The sequence below is a fragment of the Papilio xuthus genome, unplaced genomic scaffold, assembly GCF_000836235.2.
Source record: "Papilio xuthus unplaced genomic scaffold, Pxut_1.1 DF827756.1, whole genome shotgun sequence".
Classification (NCBI taxonomy): Eukaryota; Metazoa; Arthropoda; class Insecta; order Lepidoptera; family Papilionidae; genus Papilio; species Papilio xuthus.
In genome coordinates this window covers 5,220,933-5,232,589 of record NW_013530893.1, presented here as the reverse complement: position 1 = coordinate 5,232,589, position 11,657 = coordinate 5,220,933, and the positions used below count along the sequence as shown (strand labels likewise).

Sequence of the window (11,657 nt, the reverse complement as noted above, 5' to 3'; positions counted from 1 at the left end):
GTGTAAATATATTTGTGATTCCCCATGATAGTTTCTGTTTGATTCCGAAGGATACTGTCATTAGTAGAGCTGAAAAGGTCTATTTAGTTAATAGGGTTGTCGTTGATACACTTGAACAAATGAGTGAGTCTGCCGGTAATAAGTTCGATGAAAGTCAGGTTCGCATTTGCCAAAAGGTACCCGATGATACTAGGAATCGATTGCTTTGTTTGCTCAAAAAGTATAAGCATTGTTTTGCGTCATCCTTAAAGGATCTAGGTTGTACTAATGTTGCTCAAATGAAAATAGAACTTAGCAGTCAACGTCCCGTGGTGTACCGTCCGTATCGATTGTCACATCATGAGCGCACGCAGGTGCGCTCAATGGTGAATGAGATGTTAGAAGCAGGTATAGTGCGCGAATCATCTTCTGAATACGCTAGTCCTATTTTGCTTGTACGCAAGAAAGATGGATCTCTTAGAATGTGTATAGATTATCGAATGCTAAACTCTGTAACTCTTAAGGAGAGATATCCAATGCCAATCATTGAAGATGAGATAGCTCGTCTTTCTGGTCAGGCTTGTTTTATTTCTTTAGACCTTGCGTCAGGTTATTACCAAGTACCAATCGTGGAGCAAAGCAAACGGTTTACTTCATTTGTTACGCCCGACGGCCAATACGAGTTTAATCGCATGCCGTTCGGATTGGCTAACGCGCCTGCTGTATTTCAGCGCATGATCAATACAATTCTAGGGTCAGCTCGTTTCTGTAAGGCAACCGCTTATATGGACGATATTCTAATTTTCGGTAAAACCTCCTCGGAATGTCTGAAAAACTTTGAGGACGTATTGCAATTGCTAGAAAAAGCGAATCTTACTTTAAATCTGTCAAAATGTGATTTTCTGTGCGATAAAATCGACTATCTCGGTTATGAAATCGGAGCATCAGGTGTAAGGCCTGGTGAGAAAAAGATCTTTAGTGTTCAAAATTGCCCGCGTCCTGAAAATGTACACAATGTTCGTCAATTCTTAGGGCTAGTTAGCTACTTCCGAAAATTCGTCAAAGATTTTGCTTCGATAGCTTTCCCACTTAGCAAATTGTTAAAGAAGGGTGTATCATGGGAATGGGGCAATGATCAGGAAACTGCTTTTCAGGATTTGAAAGCTAAATTGATAAATAGACCTATTCTCGCAATTTTCGATCCATTAGCTGAGCTTGAGCTGCACACTGACGCCAGTAGGGTGGGTATTGGAGGCATCCTGCTTCAGCGTTCGGCGGATAGCACAGTGCGACCGGTCGCATACTATAGCAGGCAAACATCGCCGGAAGAGAAGAACTTCCACTCATATGAACTGGAAACCTTAGCAGTAATTTGTTCCCTCCGAAAGTTTCGAGTTTATTTGCTAGGAAAGGACTTTAAAATTGTTACAGATTGCAGTGCTCTTCGGTCCACTTTCACTAAACGGGATCTTATACCTCGGATAGCGCGCTGGTGGCTACAATTACAAGAATTTAATTGCACAATCGAATATAGGGCGGGCACAAAAATGGGTCATGTCGACGCGCTATCCCGTAATCCTGTTGTTGAGTCTGATGAGGATCAATCTGATAATCTTCCAGCCGTTATGGCCATTTCAAATGATGACTGGTTACATACACTCCAACTTGGAGATTCAGAACTTAGGAGGGTTAGGGATATTTTGGATAGTAGTCTAGATCAGAAAAGCTTGCAATATATCAAAGAAAATTACGTTGTTAAGGACAATAAATTATTCCGTTATGTAGGTGAAGACAAGAAAAATGTGCGTTGGGTAGTACCTAAGGGTGCGAGATGGCAATTATGTCGAATGAATCACGACGATATCGGTCATTTTGGAGTTGAAAAGACTTTGGAACGGTTAAAGAAAAGCTATTGGTTCCCAAAAATGACACGATTCGTTAAAAAATACGTAAACGCCTGTATAGAATGTGCATACGCTAAAAATAATCAAAGTGGTAAGGAAGGTTTTCTTTACCCTATAACAAAAGTAGAGGTACCTTTTCATACACTCCATATTGACCATCTCGGACCCTTTGTGAAATCCAAGCGAGGTTTTTCTTACCTATTAGTAGTCATTGACGCTTTTACAAAGTTTTGTTTTGTCAGACCGGTTCGAAATACGCACACTCAAAACGTAATAAGGGTACTAGAGGATATATTTAGGATTTTTAGAACGCCTAATCGCCTCGTGAGTGATCGCGGCAGCTGCTTCACATCACACATGTTTAGGAGATTTTGTCTAAATGAAGGCATTAAACATGTACTCAATGCTGTCTCTAGTCCCCGTTCAAACGGTCAAGTAGAGAGGTATAACCGTACAATTCTCGACTCCATGAAGGCTTTCAGTGTAAAATATGGCGAGAAAGAATGGGATTGCCATTTAGGAAAGATTCAGTGGGGACTAAACAACACTATACAAAAAACGACTGGCAAGACACCAGCCGAAGTTATGTTTGGTACCTCTATGAATGTTTCAGCAAACCCCATACTTAATGAGATTTCCGATGAAACCCGCGAATCCACGGATTTAACCACTATACGCCAAGAAGTTAAGAGTAGGACAGACAATGAACAGACTAAGCAAAAACGGTATTATGATAAAGGTAGGAAACCGGCGCGCGCATACGCGGAAGGCGACCTTGTTAAAATTACTAAAACTTGCTTTTATAATGAAGGTCAAAGTAAGAAACTCATGCCATCGTATATCGGGCCTTATCGCGTTACAAAGATATTGGGTACTGATCGATATGTAGTAGCTCCGGTACCCGGTTTATGTAATACACAAGGTAAGCGCTCAACTACTGTTGCCGCCGATCGCATGAGACCTTGGATCCACGTGGCTGCATTGGATATAAACGAAAACTCTGATACTGCTTCTGACACAGATGATGACTAGAAATATTTTAATTTATGTTTTGTTGTACCTTGAGAGGCATGTAACTACAGAAGGGTTTATTTGTTTCAGATTGGACGCGAGAATCGATTGGTTCGTGTCTGATCAGCTGCTCGTTCCTCTTGCTTAATCGATCGGCTTGAGAGAATGTTTATCAGTGACCCACTATTAATCGATCTTTGAAATCGGATGCGAGAATCGATTGGTTCGCATCCGATCTGCTGTGACAGAGCTACTCGTTCCTCTTGCTTAATCGATCGGCTTGAGCGAATGGTTAGCAAAGTATACCTCGATTAATCGATCGTTGAGGTAATCTTTGAAGTATATCGACTAATCGATCGTCGATCACCAGATATCCCAATTAATCGATCGTTGGGATTTAAGTTCTTAAGAGATATCACAACGAATCGATCGTTGTGATATATACCTTCCCTATGGTTAATTTAGTACTTAGTCACGAAAATAAGCATTAAATGTAAATGATTTCTATGTGTCGATGCCTAATTGAAGTTACTTTTTCTGTAGAAGTATGTACATCCTTACAAACTAAATAATTATGTTAAATATTACATATTAACAATAAGTAATGTATAATTTTTTTTTTAATAATCAATGAAATAAAGTAAATTTGTGTTTAATATTATAATTTAAAATACTTCTAAATAATCACTACAAATGTAAACCATGTCAAAGTACTATTTGTGTTATTATATTGTATTTATTCGAATTCATTCTGAAAAATTGTGAAGTTTGTTCAACTGACCAAATTCCGAATGTTAGGGTTCCACCGGGTACCGTGTGCAGGGACGCACACGATGTCAGGATGGTCGAATGTTAGGGTTCCCTAATATTAGGGTTCGTTAATTGTACGGGCAACACTTTAAGCTGTCGGGGAGAGGGACGGATAATTTATCGAGAGCTGGGAGGTAGAAGGAGGTCGGTTGGACATTCGGCATCGAGCGGTTGAAGTGGAAGGTTGTGGCAAAAGTGAAAATAAAGCAGTGAATATAATATTTGGTTTTGCTTGAGTAAGACATCCTGAAACCCAGATATATCGTGCATCTTATACAACTTACGTGTTATTGGAAATTAAATTAAAACTCGAACCCTCTCTTTGCAATAAAAATAAATTATTAGTATATGGAACAATATTCTTGTATATTTAATCTAATAATGGAGAAAATTGAAAAAGTTCATTAGGCTCATTGAATCGACAGAATCGCAATAACTTGATTGCGTGATACTCCTGTTCTTCGGTGGAATATACTAATTTCTCAATTGAAAGAGGTTGATTCTATTTTATTTATAATCTGACGATACTTTACTACTTTCTATATATAAAATTAGGTATACGCGCCGCGCCGCACTGTCTAGTGTCTCGATACGTAAGGAATTTGTTGCTTTACTGTTGCATAGCGCCGTCCCCGCAAGCTTTCACGGCAAATGACCTAAGCTCACATCTCATCAGCGCATTCGTTGCGGAGAGTGCGCGTGTTGCGGACGTGCCTTGCTTTGGTTATTATTTTACACGTTATCATTCGTTATTATGACAATAATTATTATTAAAGCTTATTAATTAAGGACAAAACAACAGATACATTAGTGTTGTGTGCGGACATTGTGTTATATACATCTGTTGTGATCATTTATGTGAAAATATCGCGTTTCTTTCGGATTTATTTGGTTTCTTTGGTAAGTTTTGTATATAATATTATTGTATATAGTATCATTATAACATTTAGTATATATGTAAACACCTACCAGGGTCTATCTCTTACCCATTAGGGTATCATTATCCATCTCTACATAATATCAGGAATTTGAATTGATACATATAAATACTCTACGTTTTTCATAAAGAGAACCCGATACAATAATATAAGACTTATTTTATAATAACTACTCCACATCACCCTTATAATTAAGAGGGATAGGCAGAGAAGACGGATTTCCATTTATCGCTCTACAGATGTAAACATTTCTAGTCGACGATTAATTTCATTATAGTATAAATGAGATATTAGAACATTGTGAACACGTTTATATAAAACATATTGTCATCTCTTACGTTTTCTTTGAAAATGTAGCAACAACGATATAATACAAGTATCGCGGCAATCATGGTAAAGAAGCATTGGTAAAACAAAAATTTCTTAACGTAAACGATTGAAATATTTAGTAATGTTTGCTTTGTTCGCATTCTGTGTCGAGGTTGCGGATACTTATTTTAATTACGATTCATAATTAGACAAGTTTAAAACTTTATAGAATTGTTGCTTAGTTTTGGTAATCGTAATGTGAACTTTACTAATTAAAATGTTATTGTGAATCATAAAATAAAATGCTATTACAATAAATACTTTAAAATAGTTGATCTTTAAACGTTGTGTTTTTTCTAATATACATACAGACTATCTATCAGAAAAATATCTAGTATGCATTTAAATATTTATGAATGTTTGTTATCATTGGTTACTGTCTCTATTCCTCTTGCACTACTTTGTACACCGGTTTTGTTTACTTCATTAATATTTAATTTGTAAACGCTGTCGCTTTCTGACAAACTTTATGTAAATAATATTAAAAACCGGTTAAATTTTACTAATAAATTTAAATAAAGAAAAGTGAAATGGTTCGACTATATATTATGTTATTTATTTGAATTGGATGAAACTCTGAAAATCTCTATTAATACATAAAAACTTATAAGTTATGAAAAATGTTAATTTTTAACTTTATCAAGTTATGGCTTTCACACACTTCACACTCAGTAATATCATTGAATGAATTTCAATAGTTCTATTTACTTTGTGGTACAAAATATAATAAAAACAAAATTAAATTATCAAAATATCAGTAATCGTGGAAATAAATAAACTATAATTCAACAATCTTTGTAAAACTGTCGACCCATTTTCTGCATCAAAGAATATCAGCAATTTGTACAAAGTATCTTTACGATGTTTTTGTTTTCGGTCAACGGAAGTAGTTTTTTTTTAATTTATTTCTATAACTGTTTTACAAATAGACGGTAGAAATAGTTGCCTCTATAGCTCAATGTCTTACAAATTCAGATAAACCTAAATATAATCCGGTATGTAATTAATAATATATTAACCGGTCTCCTTTAGATCTGTGTTTTCATAATTATTATAATAATAATAGCCAATAGCCTAGTGTTTAAAGCTACGACTACCGAGCACTTGGTCATGGGTTTAATTCTGTATTTGACTAGTATTGTAAACTATACCCTAGCTTAAACCTTCATCTTAGTTTAAACACGGAATAAGATATGAAATATTAAGAAGTAAAATTAAAAAAAGTTAACTATCCTTGAAATATCTACCGAGTGTCAGTATAAAATGTCCACCGTGAAAGTAGTAATCGATGTAAACCCCCATAAAGTTAATTCCCCGCATCGACATCGCAAAAAGTAGTTATATTATAGCTCGCGGTGGGTTTTAAATCTTGCGTAGAGAGCGTCGCCGTCTCCGAGGAGCGGGTGAAATTCTCACGGCTTGCAAAACAGGTGGGCAAGTGGGACGTCGCACATATCTTCTAGTTTCGATGTTCGACTGCAATTTTGGAGAAGATACAATGTCCTTATTCTTAACAAAAAAAAGTAAATATAATTAATTTGTTTAGTGACTTACCGAGCTGATACTATCAGTTATATGCGAAAAATAGATTAATGTATTTCATTATTTAACTGAATATTCCTACTAGAATAAGCAATGTTGCATGGAATTATGGAGTTTCTCAAGGTTATCAATTAGGTCCTATGTCTAGAATGATAAATGTACAGTTTTTGATTGTAACAACGCAATGTGAACTTGCAAATAGCAATAACGTGTCAATAAGTAATTTATTGGTGGCGGTCCGTTAGCTGCATGTATGTATGTATGTATGTATAACATGGGAGAGTAACGGCTCGCAACAAACAAACAGACGTACTAACTGTGAACTCGCTGTTGTGTGAATTAGATGCTCATTGCAGTTACTCGGCTATTCAAACAAAGGATTTTTTGTTATATCGGTTTTTTGATCTGAATAGTTCTTCTACTTATTGCACGTGATACGGTTAATGAGTGATTTATCAGATCACTGAGGGGTTCGATGTCTACCCTAAGTTAGGGGTGACTAGATCATAGTCAACCACGCTAGTCTAGTGCGAGTTGACTTCACACATATCTTTGAATTTCTTCTCAGATATGTGCAGCATCACGATGTGTGTCATTTAGTAACAAAGTTGAAAGGACCATATTTACTTTACATTTTTTACAGTTCATTGACGAAGCTCCTTTATTTTAATTTCATCATTTTTATTGCCATCTTTCTTTTAGTTTATTCTGTGATCAAATAAAGAAAGAGATGATTAAATGTTTTTGGTTTTAAAGTAAATTTAAAAAGTTAAAATTACTTAGCAAACTAGACATAGCTTTATAAACACAATTAATTACCTACATCTGTGCTTAAGATTCGATTTAATTCTACAAAAAAATCGTTATTTTTCAAAGCCATAATGATTTATGCTAGAAATATATTAAAGTCAATTATTTTATACGAAATAAATTAAAATTGGTTTGTTGTTGGCGAATATCCGTATATGTTAATAAACGCACAGTAAAATTGGCCACATTTCACTTGATTTAGTAAGCAAATTTAACTGCAAAATAATGCAAAGATCGCGTCGAATAACATTAAAATGTACAATTTAAAAATGACTTATAGTTATGAATATTTGACGTTTTTTTTTAATAATTCTAAACAAAGGCCAAGGTCAAATTATAATAAAAATAATAAGGCTATAAAAATATTTTTTCTTTACTTTCCACTCGTTACTCTCCGTTACTCGTTCGTTGCTCCCCAAACTAGGAATAATAAAGGCTTAATTATAATGTTCAAAGCTTTACAGAAGCTCTCTCGCTTCATATTTAGACATTAAATTAGATAGTATACTGTCACAGTGTTAAATAATTACATATAGAAGTATGATGAAAAAATTGATATCTACTACGTTATGGATTAGCGACGTGTCCGCTGTTGCAAATCATCCGAGATAATAATGGAAACAGTTATGGTATTGAATAATTCGAGATTTGTATGGGGTAAGGTATAAGCGATTTACTTAATTGACGTCCAAAATATATATTTTTTAATAAGAAAAACTTATCTCTATAACGTAATAGAAATCGACGTATGTATGTATGTCGCCCACCAGCTAAACCAAGCTACAGATTTTGATGAATTTATAGTAGCATGTTCTAACTTCTCCAGATAATATTTGTGCTCTAAAAATCTAAAAAAATCAATGAATGCTTGGTCTGTTTATTATTGTGACTTAGAGATGTTTTCGTCTGCAACGAATTATATAAAATAAATGGAAATCTTTTCCGAGTTTCATAATCGCTTCCGCTTATAACATGCACCATCCGCTCTCAGTACCGGACGGTCATTAAGTTGTGAGCGGTAATGGTCCGCTATTGTCGGTCAGTCTGACTGCCAGTGACAATAGTTGTACCGTTTCAATTCGATTGGTAACGGTTGAGGTGATTATCGAAATATATGCAACTTAAGTGTTCCAGACGAATCTCAACAGAAATACAGCGAATTATTTTTTATTAATTTAATATAATTTTAATGATAGTTTTATGTTTCCAAAGAAATTAAGTATTCGTAGACTATACAGACATATATACAGTAAATAGAGAGAAAAGGAAATAGCTATTGTTACATGTTTGAAAATTCATAAAGATATTAAGTTTGCTTTTAACACTTTGACTAGCATTTCATATTTGCAATAGTTATATATTGATGAAATAAAATAAGTCATGTAACGTCTTGAGACCTTTTTTGTAATTTGTCTAAGTAACTCAATGTGTCAGTGACTCAAGGGTAAGTATAGACTAGCGCATTTACTTGTAACAGCACAAGCAGCCGCATTTCCATATGTTTAGTGTATCACCTTTAAACAAACCACACGGGCTTCGGAAACTTTGATTATGCCTTTATTATATAATTCGTAAGGACGTTACATTACATGGAAATACTCTAATGTATATTCACCTTAAGGTTATTAAAGTCCCCATTCCTAAGTGGTCGTTGACATAAATGCGATGTTAAAATTATTTACTTGCAACAAATATCTGATAAACCGCACAACATGACATGTGGTTGTTGTTGACATCTGCGCAGTAGATGTCGCAAGCATTGCAAGTCACTGTGCTAAATAGATTTGTGGTTGCATTAAACTGGATGTCATTGTTACTAAATATAGCACAGCCGTATTATACATCTTGAATGTTTCACCGTGGGTTTCTGAAATCAGAATCTCCGTTTAAACTTATTAATCTCTGTTTTGGTCAAGATAATAACCGAGATGAAATGTTTTGTACAGAGATTGTGGACTCAGAAACCAGCGGTTAGTCTATCTAGATTTTTCTCTTAGATTTTCGGTTTTCGAAATTGTAGTCGGTAATACTCGAGAATAAAATTCACGGAGACAATATTTTTGTAGCCGTTTTTCTGTATAATTGCTCTCAAATTAATTCCTCGCTTTCGATCAAGTCTTGACAAGTTGTTTTTGCCGAGATGTCTGGTCCGACCTTTCACCGGAAACTGCGTGTGCGCATGTTAAATAACTTCTCACTAATCACTTCACTTTAATTTGCGCCTCATTGTACATTACATGTGTTACATAAGTGACATTTAAAGCTGTTTTTCGGTGACTTGTTATGTAATATTGCTACTTCATGTTTATCAAAAACATGCAGTTGCCCGCGACTTCGTTCGGGCGGTATTAAAAAATCAAGTAATGAATATGGCCTATGGCACCCGGAGATAATGTAGTTTCCCAACAGTAATATTTTTAATCGTTTTATTAGTTCGGGAGCCTAGTCAATGGAAATAACCAACAATCAAATCTTTCTTTTACTAACAAGTATAGAGTTATCTATTTTCTAAGTTATTACACAATTGACCTACAACATAGGTACCTACACCGTTCATGGCTTTGAAAATTACTAATATATTACTTGTTTACAGGTACTATATACTTCTCGTCAGTTGAGTATCATGGGCTAGTGCTACAAGTCGATCGAAATGAACGAAAGTCGAGAGCGAATTCGTCGCGAGAGAGAGAGGGAGAAGAACACATATACCTCTCCTCGTCTGGCGCTGCGGCGGGTGCTGCTGCTGGCTGAGGGCCGGCAGTTCCGCGAGGCGGCGGCCATCGTGTCCCGGCTCGGCCCCGGCGTGCTGCAGAGCGTGGCCGCTGACTTGCCCGTAGACCTGCTCGTGGAGGCATTGCCACATTCCTCGCATCTCATTGAAACTCTGTTAAATAGGTGAGTTGTTACTTGCTATTGAAATATTCTTAGATGTGACATAGGCTGATGAGCGCTTGCGCTGATGATAATGCATCCTTAAAAATTGTCAAAACGGTAAATTGTGAATAAATTTGTCTCTTTTAACTTGATATAAAGATATCTTATTATCTTTCCAATAATATTAATCATTTAAGTAAACAACGTGTGCAGTCATCATAAACAAACACCTGCTATGTAGATCATGCATTTTATCTCACTGAACCGTGTGTATTTTATGAAAGTCGATAAACAAGATTGGGATCAGAATTATAAAGTCAATTCAGATCCATAATTAATAATAAAAATACCGATTCGCCACATTGTTTGTGTGTTTTAACAATTTCACTTTGACTTTGTATCTTTATAAAAAAAACTTGTAAGTGTTCTTTAGCAAGGAATTTAAGTCCAGGATTAATTAATTTATTTTTTTGTTGCTATCGAAAGTTTTGTTTTAATAATATCAAATTGTCGGAGTGTGTCTGTAATCTTGACAAGGTATGTACATTTGCATCAGGTGAACGAGCAATGACTTAAGTATTAAACACGTTGCGGATTGAAAGTAGACGGTTGAAGTCGACGAGAACTTTCAAGACCAAATGTGATAAATGATCAGATGAAATCTAGTCCTCAGCGTCTGTCACACGCTCTTGTTTATTGATAGAGTTCGATTCTCAGGGTACATTTAATAGTGTCATAGTTTTAAAAAGCATATGGAGTTAAGTAAATAAGGAGTTTGTCCAATAAATATAATAATTGATTGATAGCAACCCGACCTTTTTAATTTTAGTTGGTAATTTTTGCTTTCAAATGACGTCAAAAATTATAACACACATTTGCCTATTATAGAGAGTCGTCTTACTATTCGTATGTCTTTACATTTTATTCACACAGTAATACATAATTTCCTTTATGTCGTAATTTCATTACGACTTTTATAACGTTTGTTGACAATATTTCATAGATTTACCGGAAGATACTTTTTCGTGTCCCCGAAACAAATTTAGTAAAGGAAGTGAAATTATTTTACGCGGCCAGTAAAGCCGCGGGCAATAGCTTGTCTAGTTTGAAGAGGTGGTGTGATTGACTAGCGTTCTGTTACCTACGTACAGACGAACAGATGGTACAAGTTTGTTATGTAATAGATAAGTTGTGATAATGTTAGTATACCATTATGAACTTGTGTACTACTTAGTCGGATCGCGCTATTCAAGTCCAGGTTCACATAATTGGTTGTATATACCTTTAATTATTAGGTTATTGGTATGTACTTGTTTTATATAGAAACAAGAAAATATGAATTTACATATGTTACAGACGACCACAAGTGAGTTATGTTGTTTCGACTTTCGGAAGTGAAAGTGGCGGGGCGGGGTGTCGC

At 35.3% G+C, this 11,657-nt stretch overlaps 1 protein-coding gene across 1 annotated transcript in view; it reads left to right on the top strand.

Annotated features, from left to right (window-relative positions):
- Window positions 1-4,405: 4,405 nt before the first annotated feature.
- Window positions 4,406-11,657, top strand: part of LOC106116173 (uncharacterized) — a 16,054-nt gene continuing 8,802 nt past the window's right edge. The window contains exons 1-2 of the mRNA XM_013309920.1: window positions 4,406-4,604; window positions 9,957-10,258. Coding sequence (XP_013165374.1) covers window positions 10,014-10,258 — 245 coding nt within the window. The 5' untranslated portion in view covers window positions 4,406-4,604; window positions 9,957-10,013. The remainder of the gene's footprint in view (window positions 4,605-9,956; window positions 10,259-11,657) is intronic.